Genomic DNA, 18,937 nt, shown 5'->3' on the forward strand with positions numbered 1-18,937 from the left:
TAATTATTAATTTTATTAAGTGTTAACTGGGAGAAAACTAATGGATGGAAAAGGCAATTCAGGAGAAGATCCATAAGCTACAATCTTTCTTGAAATCAAACAAGTCCAAAAACTGTGTGCCAAAGGAAACTAGCTTCAAGTGCAAATCTCTACATATACATGCTTTGGTCTTGGCATCAAGTCAACATGTCAACAACAGTAGCAAAATAATTATGTTAATGAACTTTAATTTCTCACCCATCCTTGATACAGAACACAAATTAACATTACAAAATTTGAAGTCCCTAGTTTTATGTACAGTTTAAAAAATAGTAATGTTCTTGTTTTAAAGTAATATTCTAAATTGTTAAATTATGTGAGCAGGATTTTAATTCCACTTGAAACAAAGATTTACTTAGGTTGCAATAACTGCAATACACTCAAGGAAGGAATCTGGTAACAGTGCTTCAGCAAAACCATAAAATGATAAAATAAAATGCACACACACATATATAGATGAACATTTAATGTTTGCTACCATGTTTTCTCGACAATAAGACCTAGCTGGACAATCAGCTCTAATGCGTCTTTTGGAGCAAGAATTAATATAAGACCCGGTCTTATTTTATTATAAGACCCAGTCTTACATAATATAATGTAATGTAATGTAATATAATGCTGAGTCTTATATTAATTTTTGCTCCAAAAGACGCACTGACTGTCCTGCTAGGTCTCATTGTCGAGGACACACAGGAATTGTTAGGTGTACACAGTGTCTATCCCCAAGAAGCTCAAGTTACAAAGTGATCATCAGTATGCAAAGTAAATTCATTTAGCAGGAAAAGCAGCAAAGCTCTTTTTTTAAAGAAAGATGTGATTATTCTTAAATTCTTAAGGCTTAGTAAGACTTTTAAAAATCAAAATCAAGACTTTAATTTTTAAAAGTGACCTTCTCCCTCCTTACCTTTCTCCAATCAAGGATTACAATTCCCTCATTATTAATCATCAATAACCAAAATTACGCTAATGGTCTTTATTTCCTTTCACAAACATTTCTGACTTTTCATCTACATGACTTCAAATAAAACATAACCTTCAAAATGCCTGAATTTGAAGAATATAAGTCTGTCATATACTTACACATCTTGCAGGTTCTGTAATTACTAAGAGTTGGAGAGAACTACAGCATAAGCCAATTAAAACTAAAATGAAGAGAACTGTATTCTTCACATCCACTACATACAAAGAACAAGAAGTCTTTAGTCCCCTGTGAATAATTTTCTACAAGAAATTTAGAACAGGGTGGGTGGGAGAAAAGGGTGAGAATTTGAAATTCCAAGCAATTCAGAATGACACAGCTAGAAAAAAATAAACAAGGAAAAATGCTTGATCTTAATTTTGAGCTTTAGCCTCAAAAAAGTTGCTTTGGTACAAATATCTGAGGAATGGCAGTATTCTAGTCAGACACAACGAAGCCATAAATTACGAAATGAAGCTCCCTCCCAAACTGCAGGCACCTCAGAGTAAAATAAAGTCTCTCTTTATTTTATTGTACCCTTTATGACACAGCACAATGCCTAGATAACATTCAAAAATATGATTTAAATGCTGCCCAGTTATAGTTCATAATGATGATGAATCTTATTTGATGACCAACAACTACACAATGACTGAAGACACCTGCAATGATCCCATTTATCCATCAATTAATCTGTAAGCAACCTCAACCAGCAAAAACATAGCCTCAAAGATCCAAGCTTTGAGGAAAAGAGCCCAGTGAGAAATACTCAGACTTTGGACAAGTTATTTAACTTTCCAAACTTCACTTTCCTCATCTCCTTATGGCAGGAGAAATGGGAAGATGGTATACTGTGGGGCAATTAAGTAAGGTTGTGAAAGCATCTGGCACACAGTACTTGCTCAATAAATGTGTTTATTTCTTTACTACACAGAAGAGACATATAGTCTTACTTACTGACTTAAACCAGAATATAAATTTAAGACTACTGGTGTTTGGTTAACTGGTTTCTCTTTGATTACAGTGGGAGCAGAATTGTGCTGCCAAAAGTAGCAACTGATGTCAAGGAAAGAGAGAAAAAGATTTTCAATTGGAAAAGCACAGCAGCCTGGGACAATTCAGTGAAATCACAAACTAAGTCTGATCTACATTCATTGGCCTCTAAAATCATTAAGTTATAGAACAATGACATAATAAGAACACTAAATCATCAACAGAATGTTCAATTACAATTTGCATTTCAATCCTCAACATTAGTAGGCTGTTCAAAAATCAATTTGAAAATTGGGAACAATTTTTTTCAAAGACACAGGTCAAGCTTCCAGATTAGTCTATTAAAGTCCATTTAAATCACAAACTGATTTAAGAGTACTAACAATGCAGTATTATTTCAACTGTACCTCTGTGAATGCCTTTTTGAATTATGAAAAAATGTTAAGTGTAACATTTCAGTCTGAAGACCACAACAAATAAAGATTCCATCCTAAGTATTCTCACTGAGGCAAGAAGTTTGTCACTGTCAAACTATTGGTACTGTTTTCTCTAAACACATTTTATCCAGAAAATATTAATGCAAAATATTCACCTTAACTGAAGCTCTTCAAACATTAAAATTAGAGATCCTCCCTATTAAGGAAATTAGTTATTGCATCTGTAAGATCAACACTTTAAAATAATAAAAAGATTTGTTCTTTTTCCCAATATACTATTAAATACCAAACACTATTAAGCATGTTATGTATAAAATTGCTCCTTAAACAGTCATCTGGAAAACAGAAAAAACAGAAAAACAGGAATCTTAGATTTTGGATGAAATCTCAAAATAGCAGTAGTAGCATCGCAGGGAAAAAATACTTTATATCTAAGTGAGTGATGGAGTTTAGTATTTTTATCCTATAATCTAAAATTATTGATTTTAATTAAAAGTGACAATATTTGCTTTTCTTTAGCTTAAGTCACTAAATTTTGTTCTTTTTTTAAATGGGTAAATCCAGTTTTACCAAAACTATGATAATGTGTAAAAGCTCGACAAACTGTAAGACAGTAACAAATTAGTTTATACCAGAATCAGCTACATACAATCCAAAGGAAAACATAAAAACATGTTCAACAGTATAAATTGCCACGGTTAGCTTTGTGTTTGAATTGAATGAACCTAAGCTGTAACCCAATGTGATATGACAGCAAAAGGTCTACCATATAAAATTATTACTAAAATCTGACATCAAATCTGCTCAAAATTTCTCTAAAACCACCAACTCACACAGAAAGAACTATATAAGAACATAGTGAATTTTCCCACTGCTTCATATTAGGAGTTAACAATCATCACTGAAATATACCAATCTTATTTTAAAAGAAATTCTAAGGCTGAAAAGATAGGTGACATCTGCAACATCACACAAAATGTTTTAGGCCACGGAACACACCAGCCTTCAGTTGCTAGACTTCTGTATAAATATGCTGCCTTTTACTGAAATCTTCAGAGTTGAATAAGCCTGAAATAACCCCAAATTAAAATCTTTTCATTTTACAAATGAAGAGACTGTGGTTAAGTGGCTTATCCAGGATCACATAGCTCGTTAGAGCAACGAAGGGACCCACGTGTCCTAAGCTAAGTGCGTGTCCCTTACACCATGTCAACTCAAATCGCCTGGTGCTCAATATTAAGAAATCATTTTATAATTGAATAGGCTAACAATAACACTGAATTATTATGGCCACATGCTTATTTCAGTTTGGTCTAGGGAAAAAAGCCTTTCAACTGGAAATAAGCCTTCTAAGTCATGGTTCTTCCATTAATTCAAGTCATGAGAGTATCTTTTCTCGGTAAACCACCCGCTCTAGTCCTTCATTTCCTCATCTATTAAATAAGATCAGAACAGATTCTCTCTAAAATTCCTCTTAGCTTTCAAAAATTAAACTATGAATATAAATAGGAGTAAATAAGTTACTCGTTTATTTGGCTAGTGATAGCGTTCCTCCAAAAAAAACACACCTTTCATATACAATGAGGAAAAGTAAAATATTTCAGCGTCTGATCTTTGTGCTTACAAATTCATTTTACTGTTTACCTACTTAGAATATTCTCAAAGACAAAAAATTTAAAGGTTATATTAAAGTGTTCACACTTGTTAATTTTAAGGAATTGCTTTTTTTCTAAACAGTCAACAAGATAAATTTCGATTAACTAAAAAGGGGGTTTAAAAATGTGTGCTATCAGCCTTATAAAAGGAAAAGTGTTAACTCATAAATACGTCAGCTAACGTCTTTCTTATAGATTATGATTCTGCTTTATTCAAGTCAACATACACCAGGGCCCCCTTAAGCAATTTATATACTCAAATTTTACTGAATATATACTTCAATTGATTCAAAGTTTTTAATAACATTTATTCTGTGAGTGGTGGTGCATTTACCTAGAATCTACTGTGGCTTACGCTTGCAAAAACTCCTTCCAAGGCCCAGATTTAATTTTGAATTCTTTTCATAGAGTACTGCAGTCTATAAGTTTCAGGCCCCCTGAATCTGCCCGTGGCTAGTAATTTAAACAGAAACCTCAGAATTAATTTTCCAGTACATTCCTATTAAAAAAGTAAACATTTCAGAATCTAGAAAATTCTTAACAGAATATAATTAGGCAGTGTGGTGTAATGAAAAGAACATGAGTTGTTGGAGTCAGACATGCCTGGGATATGAATCCCAGCTCTCTGCCCTTTCTTACGTGTAAATGTAATGTTATACATAATTCACTAGGTCTCTGATCCCCAGATTGATTTGAAACAGGAGTAACAAGACCTATAGATTGTTGTGAGGATTTGAGATAATTATAGTTCAAAGTACCTAAAACAGAGCCTAACACAAGATAGACATTCAACAAGTTGTAGATACTAATCTTATAAAGCAACTTATCATACTATTAATAAATTAGAAATGAAAATGGAAAAAAAATTTTTCATGATTACTTCTAAGAGGATATGGCAAATAGAAGAGGCTAAGTTTTACTCAGTTAAGGGCTGCTCTAGATAAGAATGACTTACAGTCAGTATGTTATAAGGCATCCCTCTTAATTATGGCTTGCTTTTATAGGAAGTGTATCTAAAAGTTGTATTTTCTTAAACTAGGTAACAATATCCCTTTGAAGTCTTTATTCTTTTGCTTAGCAGTAGCCATTCTCATTTAAAGAGCAAATTTGGGTCCATTTCTTTCTCAATGATCATAAATACTAAATGAATAAAAAGTGAAATTAAGAAGTTTTCCTCAATTACATTCTCAACTTTAAAACTGACTTTAAAAAAAAAATAATGCTTTCTTAGGAGCCAAAGCTCTGGATTAAGGGTTAAGGCAACTCCTGGATCTGTTCTCAATTTCCTACTAACTTTATCAACCTGGGCAAGTAGACTTCCTCAACTTTAAAAAGGCTGGATTAATGACTAGCGATTTTAAAGAAATGCTGATACAACTTTGTAAAATGAAATCTTTTATACAAATGGCAATGTACCAATTACTCTACATTACCAGAGGGGGAGATTTTAAAAATATACCTACTCCACTCCCTCCTGGGTCCTGGAGACCATGTGAGTTTGAAAATAACTGTCCCACATGAAACATATTACTTTTAGTTGAAAATTCTAAGTTTATGATTAGAAAATTCTTTTCAATGTCTCATAGATGCCATTGTTTATTAGAAAGCATTTTCTGATATTATTCCTTTTAATCCTCACAATTAATCTGTGAGAAAGATTGCTCTAGTTCCTATCTCAAAGATGACAAAACAAACTATTCAGCATTGCTGGGACACTACTGTGCTGCAGTAAGATCAGTACAGAGAGACTTACTGCCGCCTCCAAAGAAAACTGTGTTCTAATAGAGGACACACAGACTATTCCTGGACGGCTCTAGCTATGAAGAAAAATAATATGTAGTCACCATGAAAGGGAAGACAGAAAAGGAACATCTTCCTTCTCTGAAACCTGAGAGGAGTTGAGAATGAGTAAAAATACAGGTTAAAGAATGTAACTGAAAGGGAAGGAAGCTGAAGGAACTTACACAAAATAACATTAGTTTTCACAATGAAGCAGTAGTTAAATTTCTTGAAGGGAGATAATTCTCAATAAAGAGCTTAAGAGCAGTGATGAGAGTCTGGAATAGTTTATTCAGGAAAGGGGAGGGAGCTTACAAGGGATACACAAAAATTGCCCTGAAGCACTGAGAGTTCAGCTAAGTTAGAGACCGCTGTGTCTTGCAATTTTTACCAGAAGTGCAAATAGCCTAAAAAGTACAAGCAGTGAAAACAGATAGGTGGAATGATTCAAGATGCTTTCTGCTGGTATTTCTGGCATTGCTCTGAGAAGGTAGTAGGAAAGAAGGGGCAACTAGTAATAGGCCCCATAGCTTGGGAGAATGAAAGAAGTCTTCCTGAGATCCAAGAGGACACTAATGTGAGAAGGAAACAAGCAAAAAGCAGGATGGAATAATTAAATAACAGTAACAGCTTGCATTTATTTATAATGCTTACTATGTGTCAGGCAGTATTGTAAGAGCTTTACACGTATTAACTCTATCCTTACATTAACTTTATGAAGTAGGTACTATTGTTTCTTCCTTTTTACAAAAGAGGAAACAAGCAGAGGTTACGTGATTTGCTCAAGTGCTAGAGCTAATAAATGGAGGAGCTAGTGTAGAATACAAGACTGGAATCTAAGATTTCTGAAGTAGCAGGATGACAAGCTCCAAGACATGATAACGATAAATATAGAAGAGGCCAGGTCTGTTTGACCATCACTGTGTCTAGTACCTGACCCCTAGTAGGAACACATAATAAATGTAATTTAAATGGAGTGAACGACTATGTCTAGATGCACTGAATAAAGTTAAGATTTAAACTAGAAAGAATGTCTGTGAAGAAGGAATTAACGTCTTCAACGACTGAGGGAGCACACATAAGAGTTAGAAGATGGTCATAGAAAGCACTCAAAAGAATAGTTCAGAAGGGCCTGAGCCACAAGAGAATGATGGATGTGGCAATAAATGGCATCTGGGCCCAGTGACTCAAGGATTACAAAGAAAATAGACATCTCAATTCAAGAAGATAAGCCTGCATTCTCAGGGCACACCAGGTTTCAGATGAAAAGGCAGCAAATAATTCCAACTACAGGCTGAGGATACAGTGGAGTGAAGCAGGGGACCAGAGTGTACAGGTGAACAGACTGGGAGGACGAGTCAAGGTAAAGGGAGTACAATGTAAAGTACAGCTAGTGAACAGAAACGACAGGACCACAGATTAAGTCTTGTGATGCTCAATCCAAGATTATTGCCAATGCAATCCTACACCTTTTACTTTCAAGTCAGTATTGCTTTGGGAGATGAGCCTGACTCCCTGGCTAAGGAAAGTGCCACAAGATCATTAATAACCTACTACATCTTAACAGTTCACTTATAGTTGCAAAAAGATCAAACATTTCAGAGTACTACTTGCACTGACTTATCAAATTAATCAATTACTACGGTTTGGCTTAAAGGACTAGCTTCTCATTTAATCAATCGTTCACTAACCACTCACACTTTCTAACACTGCGTCAGTGCTTTGTGGTTCAAATGGGTGTCTGGTATAAGCTTTGGGCAGGGACCACAACCTAGTTCATAAGTGAAACAAAAAAAGGGGGTGGAAAAGAAAGGGAGAAAAAATTGAAAGGAAATTTAAAAATGTATTTTTAGGTAAACACTGAATGTACATATTAGAATGTACATACCAAATAAGTGTTTATCCTTCAATCAAGTTCCACACTTCCTCCAATGATTATGTGAGAATCATTACTGGAACCTCCCCCTCTGAATCTATCCAAGAGCCAGTAGCATCTTTTTGAAGTGCCCCAGTGGAACCAAATCTATATCCTTTGAGACTCATTTCTTAGGGTGGTTCACAAATTGACTCTGTAAGTTTTTCATAACATTTTTAAGTTCTAAAAACTGTACCACAATGGCAGCATCGAGATACCAGGGAGGCACTCACAATGAGATAGCCGTCCGCAAGCCAAGGAGACAGGTCTCGGAGGAAACTCACCCTGCCAGCTCCTTGATCTTGGACTTCCAACCTCCAGAACAGTGAGAAAATAAATTTTGGTTGTTTAAGAAAAAAAAAAAAAAAAAGCATCACTAAAATAAGCATATGAAATAACATTCAATTTTAGTACTTAAATTGTGACATAATCATGGCTAAATGTTGGTATTACAACAGCTAACTGTGTGCTAGGTACTGTTCTAACGCTTTATTTTCCCTATGTCACAACAACCCTGTAAGGTAGGTACAACCACTGTTTACATTTTACAGAGGAGAAAACTGAAGCTAGATGTGGTTAAGTAACTTGTTGAAGATAACACAGCTAGAAAGAGGTGGAGCTGACATTCAAACCCTGGCAGTCCAGAGCCCACACTCTGATGCTCTCAGTCTCCACTTTTTAGGCACACTCCTTCTATGTAACACTAAATGAAAATTCTCTACAGTCTGTCCAGTTTTTTTTCTTACAAGAAGTAAAGAAATGCAAATTAAAGCATTAAAGTGCTATTTTTTCATCTATGAAATTAAACATATATGTTGACTAAGACACTGCTAGGCAGAAGTTAAAACTGACACAACCTTGAGAGGTGTAATTAATTCTTAAGAGCATTCATTTTAGAGCCAGACTGTCTGGGTTAGAATCCCAGTTCTGCCACTTAACAAGTATAGTGACCTTAAGCAAACCACTTAACCTCTCAAGGCCTCGTTTGTAAACAAATTAAGAATAGTAGTAGTCTATAGAGTTATGCAGTTACTGGGTTTATGTATGCAAAACAGAGAAAACAGTGCACAGCACATGATAAGCATTCAGTGTTAGTTATTATTGTTACTACCTTTCTGTCAATTTGATAATACATATCAATCACGGTTAGCCCAGTAATTCCATAATCATAAATGGGCTCAAATATTTATACGCCTTGTCACAGCTGTATTATTTATAATAGAGAAAATATGGATTTACTGGACTTAATCAAAATACCTGGCAGTACGGAAATGATTAAGCAAACTGAGGTACTACAGAGTATTACAGTCAATAAAAATCATGTTTTCAATATATTTAACATGGAAATAAATGTACAGTAAAATATTATTCTTTTTAACAGGCAGTATATAAAATGACATAGTACCCCACTTATACTGTGTGCTCACACATGTATGAAAGATTAAAAGGAAACACATCAACACGTTAATAATGTTGTATTTCCAAGCGGTGGGGTTACAGGTAATTTTTATTTCCTTATTTATAAATTTAGGTATTTATTGTTTTCTATCATGAATGTGTATCACTTTGGTAACACTTTACTTTTTTGTTGACTTTAAAATGGACAAACAAGAACTATTTTCAAAGTTACACTATTTAAAATTACAAATCGTCTAGCAACTTCTATAAAAATCTAACAAAATTGCTAAAGAATATCAAGACAATCTTGAATGAAAATAACAGCAAAAAATTACCTCCAACGTCTCCCAATTAATAAAAAAGGAAAGCATACTAATTTTTCTAGTCTTAATTATATAATATTTCTGAGCTAGAGAAATGCTGTTATTTAATGAATGAATGACGTACAAACCTATAAATAAATGATGTATAGACAAGTGAAGCTTTCTCTATTTTATTTGAATGAATGACCTTGTGGCTAATACATTATTAAAAAGACCAAATTCTCACATTATGTTCTATACTACCAAAAATAGTTTCAAAGTCAATACTGGTCCTAATAATTTTCCAAGCTCCTCTGAACTGCTATCAAGGAAGATAATGCAAAATAAACACTTTATAGATAACTACTTTATGCTTTCATTTTTCAACTTCTAAAGCTAGAGGTACTAACATCTATAACACAGCAGGCCATCCTAAAACTATTAAAGAGAATCAGAGTAAGTGTAAGTAACACTTTAATTAATCTGCTACACCTTACTCCAGAATTTCTCTACAAGAAAATACCAGAGAATGAAAAACAAATTTAGTTAATTCCCTACCGTGTGTAATTTGCAAGACTATTATTCAGCTTTCCTGTATGTACAGTCCACCTAGTTCTAGGCAACCATTACTTTCCCTAAACAATAAACACCTATTATGAAGATCAAACAGGTTCCCCCCCAAATTCAGAAAATATTATGTAGCTAGGAAAAACAAAAACATTAACTGCCTTCATTTGTCGTCAAGTTCTTGTGTTCTTAAGTACATCAGAAATGATCTTAAAACTTATCACTAATAAATGTCAGTCACTTTATGGGTTCCATCTAACAATAACCTCCGTATCATTCCCTATCCATGACACAGGTAGAGCTCTGTGAAGCTCATCTGGAAATATGAGTGGATATCACAACAGAGATTCTTTATCATGATTTAGCATGAGTCTATAAACTAGTAACTGAAGCCATTTCCAGATCACACTCTAACGACAGTAACTACCAAAACATGTCTCCTAAACTCTGAAAGCTAAGCCGAATAAGGCAAATCAGAGGAGAGGCCAGCACTTCCATTTAAATATCACCTCCTCCAATCCAATCAAACTTTTCAAGCCCATGTGGTCATAACCCTGGAAAACAGAGATGGTAAGGAATGGCTTTTCAGAGAGAGATAAGGACAAAAGGTGCAGCACCTGACAGCAACTAATCCTACATAGTGGAACAAAAGCTCAGCAGTGAGACACATGGCAACAGCAAGGAAAGGAGAGCAGGAACTTCTTGGGGTAGCCTTCATTCTCTGGTCCAAAGCCAGTTTCCAGGAATTGGGCAACTACAGCCTCCTTCCTTAAAAAAGTTTTGTGGCCCTTATTACTTGGGTACCAAACAAAACAAAACAAAACAAAACAAAAAAAAAAACAAAAAAAAACCACAAAAAGATGTTAAATGATAGAGATTTTGTGCACTGCAGGGAAGCTTGCAGGCTGGGATAAATTTTTCCTCCATCAACAATTTATGAATCCAGAAAGTTCTTTATTGTTTTCCATTTTAAAAAGAACCAATTTTCCTTGAAATGCTATGAAAAGGTCTACCTAAAATGCAAATTGTGCATAAAACTGGTATGGCACAACTTCTACTCTTGTGAACAAGAAAGCACACTTGAAATATGCACTGTAAAACACTAAAAAGAACCTGATTCTACTAATGGGACTATATCTGGTATAGGTTTACACATCTATAAAATATCTTATTTTGCAATGAAAACAAAACAATCCCAAAACATATTTTTTGTGTTCTTTTACACACCAATTTTATAAAACAGAATCTGAAATGAGCTCTTGAGACCTTGTTTAAACTATAATTTCCCTTAAATTATAGTAACTATATAACCAAATGGTACTGTAAAATACAGTATTTGTAAGTATGTACATACATACACAATATTTTTTATTTATGGAATACTGTGTATTTACTACTTCTGACTAGCAATCTATGAAGATTATAGTTATGTAAAAGATCACTAACGTGGAGAAAGGAAAAATTTAGAAGGTCTGTAAGAACTCAAACATTTACCACGTGAAATACCATACTTCTGAGGCACATCTTTATCTTTAATGAAGGCTCAAGGAAGTACGACTTAAAAATTTATACATTAAAAAATGTACGGATTCACTGAGAACTACTTATGAATGATGTTAATAATGATATAATAAAAAGTCTTATGCTTTTAAAAATTAGCCTATATTAACTACTAAATATCAAACCCTAGTCACAAGGATTTTAGAAAAACGTATCAGGCAACAAGTTAGAGACAGAAAGGATCCAAATTAGCTCATAATCATACTGCTACTTAAAAAAAGATTCAGTTTCAGTACTATGCCCTAACCTATCACATGATATTATCTCCTCAGCTAAAGGAATAATGAAATTCTCTCTCATCACTTCCTCCCAACAATGTAAAATCCAGAAAGCAGGGATCCTGGTCTTTCAAGCTATACTGCTGTACCCCAAGCCCCTAGAACAGAACCTGGTACACAGTACTCAGTATTTGTTGAATGAATGAAGGAAGGAATGTGAAAACAGGTAGGAACAGGCAAACTACGAAGATCAAAGAGCTGACAATAATACACAAAGGTGTAACTGGTTAATCAGAATATTAACATAAGTGAGTTGATGTCAAATGTGAACCATTCCACATTTTAGTAATAATCTGAATGAGAAGAACTCAGACCCCAAGAATAGCAAACTCGTCCTAGAAAATTTGTATAAAATTATTTAAATACTGAATTCTAAATTTTGCCAAAAATGGTCAGATTTGATTTTGTGACCTCACAAGTTCATAAACCCAGTTCACTGTTCCATTATAAGAGAAAACACGCCAGTGGACTTCATTAGTGGTCTTTTGTCAATATTTCTTAATTTCTCTGTAGTTTCTCATTTACTTAGGGGGAAAAAAATTTTAAACCTTCAAAATCCCTTTAATCACTATCAAAATACTTAATTCTGCTGAGTCTATCCTACCTTTATTTACATAAAACCGGAAGTTTCCACACACTGACATTAGTACTTCTGTTATTACAATTTCAGAACTCTGCATCACATGTATTAAGTTTTAAGAATTCAGAGAGATCAAGTTCTTTGGGTGGGTTTCTTACTCAACGAGGACGATTATATCAGTCAAGTGTGTCTTCGCTGCGAACCGCACTTTAGAAAAAGCATGGTTTAAGGAGCACAACCCTCCCCCTTTCCTTCCTCACTCGGTATGTTTGATTCTAAGAAGGAAAACCCAAGATCTTTCTCTAGTTTTACTGTTTTAAAACAAAATCTTCCGTTCCATTACTAGTTTGTCTGTCTTGACATATGCTCGTTACTGTAGCGACATGAGCAAGTATGTCCAGTTTCTGTTACAACAGTGTACTTAATTGCTTGCCATTGCCTACCTGCATCAGATATGGCATCCAGAGTTCTACCGTCTACACTGAACCCCGCAAGCGTAGGACTCAACGTAATGCTAAAAAGAAAGTTTCTCAACAGAATATGTTTGCTGTCACTAAACCCTATCGAGAAAAGCGACTCAGGGGGGTGACTACTCGTTCCTTTGGGGAGCCACGACTGAGAAATTGGGAACCCACTGTGCACTGTGTTCTCCCTGGCTTCTCCCGACCCTCCCACGGGTGGGGAGGCGATTCCTGCACAAGAGAGCGTGTAAGCGCTGCAGGCCGGTGGATGCGGGGTGCTGTGCACACACTTGACGTTGTTAGTGCATCGCATCACCCCTGGCATTACGCGGACCCCCGTCACTGCGTCGGGCTAGGCTGATGGCACAACCCCCCGAGGACGGGCAGGGAGAGCAGTGGTCATCCTCCCAGACGTCTGGCTGGCCGTCGTTTAGGCCGGGTCAGGTTGTTAAAGCGCAGCGAAGCCACACGTGAAAAGTTGCAGGCCGGCCCCACACAGGCAGGACTCCGACAGCCCCCATCCCCGCAGGACCGCGCGTCTCCGGGACCCGGCGAGGACAGGAGAGCGAGGGGTCGGGCCTCCACCCCAGGAACGTGAGAGGTGCGGGGACCCGCGACGCGGCCCCGGCCGGAGCCGACGCCCGCGGAGCGCCCGGAGGCGCAGCTCTGGGCGGGGGCGCGGCGCCGGGCCCCGGGAACGGCCCGGGAGGGCGGCCGCGCAGGGGCCCCGCGCCGCCCCGTTGCCTGGGAGGCTCGCGCCCCGCGGCCGGCGGCGTGGGGGAGGGGAGCACGGGCCGCGGCCTGTTGGGGGACTTCAGCCCCGGCCTCGCGTGCGGCTCTCGGGCGGGCCCCCGGCCCCGGGGTCCCGGGTGCCGAGTGGAGACTCACCGGAAAGGCCCGGATCCGCATCTTGGTGTCCTTCCGGCTGCCCGTGCCTTTGCTCAGATTCGACATGGTGCTCGTCCCCTCCCCAGCGGCGGCTTCGGGTCGCACCCCGAGGCGCCGGTGTCACATTTAAGGCGGGCGGGCAGGCGAGGGGCGACGCTGGGGGCGGCGGCGCGGCCCCCGGGGTGGGCTGAGGAGCTGGCCGGCCCCTGGGCAGCCGCGGCGGGCACGGCGGCCGCTCAGGCTCCGGCGGCTGGGGCTTGGCTGGGGAACTGCGCTGGCGCGGTGGCTCCGCGGGGTCCCCCCTCACGCCCGGCTCGGCTCCCTTTATCGCGCTCCTCCGCGATGGCGGCGGCGGCGGCGACGGACAAACATCTCACTGCGCAGGCCGAACGTCCTCCTCCTCCTTCTCCTCCTCCGCCTCAGCGAGACGAGATCCGGCCCAGAGGGTGGAGGGGGGAGGAGGGAGGGAGGAGAGCCGGAGAGTGGAGAGATTGGGGGGAGGGGGGTGGGAGGACGGGAGGGGGAGGCGGCTGGCCGCGGCGGGGGACGCTCAGATCTCGCGAGAACAGGGCGAGCGCGCACTCCCAGGTAAGGCGGGGCGAAGCCCGGGAGCGGAGGGGGCAACGCGAGGAGAGGAGGGGAACCAGGAGCTGGGGTAGTGGGAGGGGCCAACTGGGCGGGGAGGTGCGAAAGGGGAGGGGCTGAGGGCGGGAGGAGTAGGCTTCCTTTTTGAAAGGGGAGCGTCGGAGACCGGTTCTGGTCAGACGAGGTTGATGATTGGTGGAGCGCGGAACGGGGTGGGGGGTCCTGGTCACGTGGACCGAGTGGGCGGGGGAAATTCGGATAGGCAGAGCGGGATTGTAGTGGGCTGGTTGGGTCTGGACTGGGCTAGGCTAGGGTGGGGGCTGGGGCTGGGGCTGGGGCTGGGGCCGGAGGATAGTCTCGGGGAGGAGCGTGAGCTGCCAGGTGAGTAACTACGTTCTAGAACTGGTTCCTATGTTTTTCTAGGGCATGTGGACTAGGGATAAGTACTTAAGCAGAAGCTAGAAAGTTGAAAGAAGTTTGTGCAGGAGTCACCTGCAGTGTCAGAAGTTAGGGTCCTGTATGCTTAACAAGATACTCGGATTGGATGTGCCCACCCCAACTCACAGGACTGAGTGGTGGAAATTTTAAACCACAAAATTTCCTTAAACTGAAGAAGCTCCAGGATGTCTTCAATCCCTGATATTTTTTGAGGGACCCAGGACTTCAAAGTATTAACATTTCTTTTTCGATACCATTGAAATAAAATGACAACTCCCTTAATGCAGTGCAGTATTTTGGTGCATGGTGTTAAATAGAAGATAGAATATTAGGCTGGTGCAAAAGTAATTGCGGTTTTTACAATGTATATTTTTTAACGTTTTAAACCGCAATTACTTTTGCACCAAACCTAGTAGACGCTACCTTTCTCCTACCTAATCATTTTTACCACTACCAAGAGTGTTGTAGGTTTTGAAAGCCAAATTATTGTCTTTGATTAAGTTTGCTGCAAATTTGGAATTTTTTATTTTCATTATAGACAAAAGGTCTAGTTTGATTCATTACTTTTGAATTTTACTTTCTAATTTACCTCTTGGTCCAATTGATGTTTTATTGGGATTTCTGATGCTGCAGAGAAATATGTATGTGAGTTCCCACTAAAATTTGTGATCTTTGCATTTTAAATAAGAACCTACTGTTGGGATGGGTATCTACATTTGGAAGCTGGGGTTTTAATACTTTTATATAGCATTTGGAAGTTGGGGGTTTTATATCTTTTAGTAACTAAACTGAAATACACTTTTCTATTTGTTGACGATAAGGTTGAATTTGCCCTAAATTAACTTAATCCTGATGACTAAATTTGAGTGTGTGCTTTCATCCCCTACTTAATTGAAATGCCCCATTTTGGAGATATATTTTCTTGTTTTGTTTTTTTGGTATTTGTTAATCAAAACACAACGTTAAGAAATGAGGATGTAGCTGGAAAAAAGTCTGTGTAAACACTGAAGCTAAAAATAGGTCATCAAGAACTGGGTTGATAAGGTAAGAATGGGTGGAGCTCTGATTTAAATGTAAGATAACATGAGTCTTGGATAGAAGTTTATAATCTGTATGCTAATTGAGCCTGCATTTCCATAATCATTAGAAAATAACAACCAATGTTTTTCTATTGATGGTACTGTCCTGTGGCCCAGTTTCTTTGTAATATAAGAATATACATGTTCTGGACCCATTGATTTGATTCCTAGCTCTATCGCTTTACTACCTCTATTTACTATCTACTACCTCTATGTATCTTTTGGGGTAAGGCTTTGACTGTTTATACCTGGAGTTCCTCATCTGTAAAAAGGGGATAATAATAATACTTCCTCCTGGGACTACTATGAAATTTAAATGATTTAATACATTTTAGAAAGCTGAGAGCAGTGCTCAGCACAGAGTGGCCACTCAACACCTGTTGGCTGTTATCATGGACCAAGGCCAAGGTTATACTACCGTGTTTCCCCGAAAATAAGGTCTATCCCGAAAATAAGCCCCAGTTAAGATTGTCAGCCAGAAGGACGCATTCAACACGTTGTGACGATGTTCCAAAAGAAGATAACATGACTGTATTTGAATAAATGTAGATTGTAGTACATGAAAAAATAAGACATCCCCTGAAAATATGCCCTAATGCATCTTTTGGAGCAAAAGTTAAGAGCCGGTCTTATTTTCAGGGAAATACGGTATCTTCCTTTATTCAATATGTAAGTTTATAAAAAAAAAAAAAAAAAAGAAAGCTTGCATGCTTTTATAAAATAAATTTTATTTTAAAAATAAGCCAGTCTCCAACACTTGGATTTCACAAACCAATAATATATTTTTTGGCAAGTAAGGGCATTAAAAAGGAATAACTAGCATGAAACTGGGTCCATTATTTTATTTTTTAAAAAAGTATTTTAAATGCATAAGTGGGGGAAGGTTAATTGTTGAATAAAGGACAGTTTCTTAAATTGATTAATTTAGGCTTGTGAGGAACACTACACTGAGCTGATATTTCTCATTTCACTGTGAACGTGAGAAAACATCATGGGCTTACATTTAGGAACTCCGTGCATTAAAGCATGTGTCCATGTAATTGGGATGCATATAATCACCCTTTAATTAATTTCTTTTCTGAGCTCAGATTTTCATGTTGGTTTTGCTTAAGCAAAATTTAACTGCATTTAAAAGAATCACTATCAACTATGTGTTCCGTTAGGCTTTAACCACAAAGACCCAGAAAAACTCTTCAAAATGAATTTGTCTGCTACTGCCATTAAGAAACCTACTGCTCATTTATTTGTTCAGTTATTCCTTCATTTATTCAAGAAATATTTATTTAATGGCTGCTATCTGTCAGGCTCCCAGTGAATAAGACAGATAAGACCTGCCATCACAGAACATACACCGTGTTTCCCCGAAAAGAAGACTTAGCCAGACAATCAGCTCTAATGCATCTTTTGGAGCTAAATTGAATATAAGACCCGGTCTTATATAGTAATATAACATGTTATGTTATAGTAAATGTTATGTCTTATGTTATAGTAAAATAAGACCGGGTCTTATATTAATTTTTGCTCCAAAACATGCATTAGAGCCGATTGTCCAGCTAGGTCTTATTTTCAGGGAAACATGGGAGTTCCTTTTCACATCTCAAAATTTGGAACCACAGACCCAAGTTGGATGTGGCAACAACTTCCTATACACTCCAGTCCAGAAATCAGATGTTTTTCTTCCTAGGAAAACCAGCATCCTCAAAATGTATACGAAATATTCTCTAAAGCAGCATTCTATGCCCAGTGGTATTCCCTGACTTGCAAATAGCAAATTAACTGTCAGGATATTAGTTTTTCTGCCAAATGCCACCTGATCTAGCAGAGAAAGCACTGTTGGAATAGGAACTCACTAGATGTTGCATGCCTGCTGGTTGGTATTTCTACTTATGCTGATGGTGTCCTGACACAGGAGAACAGTAACCACATTTCCATTTATTTGTGTGGAGCACGTGCAGTCAAAGCTGGGAGGCTGGGTGAGCCAGCCCCTTCTCTACTTCTCAGTCTGGAAATGGACAGTACGGACTGTGAGAAGCCAGTGAAAGGGAATAGCCTCTTCTTGGCCATGAGTTTCTAGGTATCCAGGATACCAAGCCACTTTAATCACTGTATCAGACCTGCTCGCTTGATTGTGCTGATATTGGTTATTAAAACAGCTGACAGTCTACCAATTCAATTAGAAAGACCTGTTCAATGGTTTTGAATAGACAAAGACCGTGTTAGGGAAAACTGTAATATTTTCAAATCGGAAGGGGAACATGTATAGATATTATCACTTATTGGAAAGTAAGGGCTAGGTCTTCTGCTTTCTTCCTGTAATACTAATATATATTGTAGGCCATTAGATTTGTACATATTTAGAGCAGTAGCATTTGTATGTGATTTATAAGATGACGTGTTGGAAGAGTATCCCATTGAAATATAACCATAGACACTTACTTATATGAAAACTGTCTGTCTTCTCCATACCCCTTTTTAGTTTGTCTTTACTGTTTTCCTTACATATATCATCAAGACAAGAAGCATCTAAAACATATGAGGATCTGATACAAAGTTACATCTTGAATTAAAGAAAAATCTTAAAATGACTCTTATAAAAACCCATCTCAATTTTTCATCACATTATCATGCTAAATAAAAGCATCTAGCTGGCAGCTCTGGAAATTTTCTAGTTGGCCTGGACAGTGTTCTGTTTATTCCACATTTATCCAGTAAATTAATATTTTGGAAATAAAAATATTTATATATACAACCAACTAACCTAATTTAACAGAACATAAATCCTCAATTGAAAATTATAGGCATTGCATCCGTGTAATTTTATTTTGATGAAAAAGAATTTCCTCTTATTGGTAACAACAACTGTATCAAGAAATCTCCAGGGGACAATTACGAATATGTATTGCTTTCATTTGAGACAAAGAAAGTATATGTTGACATTTATAAGTCATCAGCTCGGTCTTTGTGAAGTAAGCTAATTTTGGAGTTGAGATAGAGCATGGATTCAAAGAGCTTTTACTTATATAAA

The 18,937-nt window shown here is 38.0% G+C and overlaps 1 protein-coding gene across 2 annotated transcripts in view; it reads right to left on the reverse strand.

Moving 5' to 3' along the window:
• CUL3 (cullin 3) overlaps positions 1-14,371 on the reverse strand; it is a 91,791-nt gene extending 77,420 nt beyond the window's left edge. The window contains exon 1 of one of the 2 annotated variants that reach the window (XM_081051877.1): positions 13,811-14,371. In XM_081051877.1, coding sequence (XP_080908003.1) covers positions 13,811-13,876 — 66 coding nt within the window. In that variant the 5' untranslated portion in view covers positions 13,877-14,371. The remainder of the gene's footprint in view (positions 1-13,810) is intronic. The other variant, XM_081051878.1, reaches the window with a different exon arrangement.
• Between the last annotated feature and the right edge of the window lie 4,566 nt (positions 14,372-18,937).

Source organism: Rhinolophus hipposideros, assembly GCF_964194185.1.
Source record: "Rhinolophus hipposideros genome assembly, chromosome: 6".
Taxonomy (NCBI): domain Eukaryota; kingdom Metazoa; phylum Chordata; class Mammalia; order Chiroptera; family Rhinolophidae; genus Rhinolophus; species Rhinolophus hipposideros.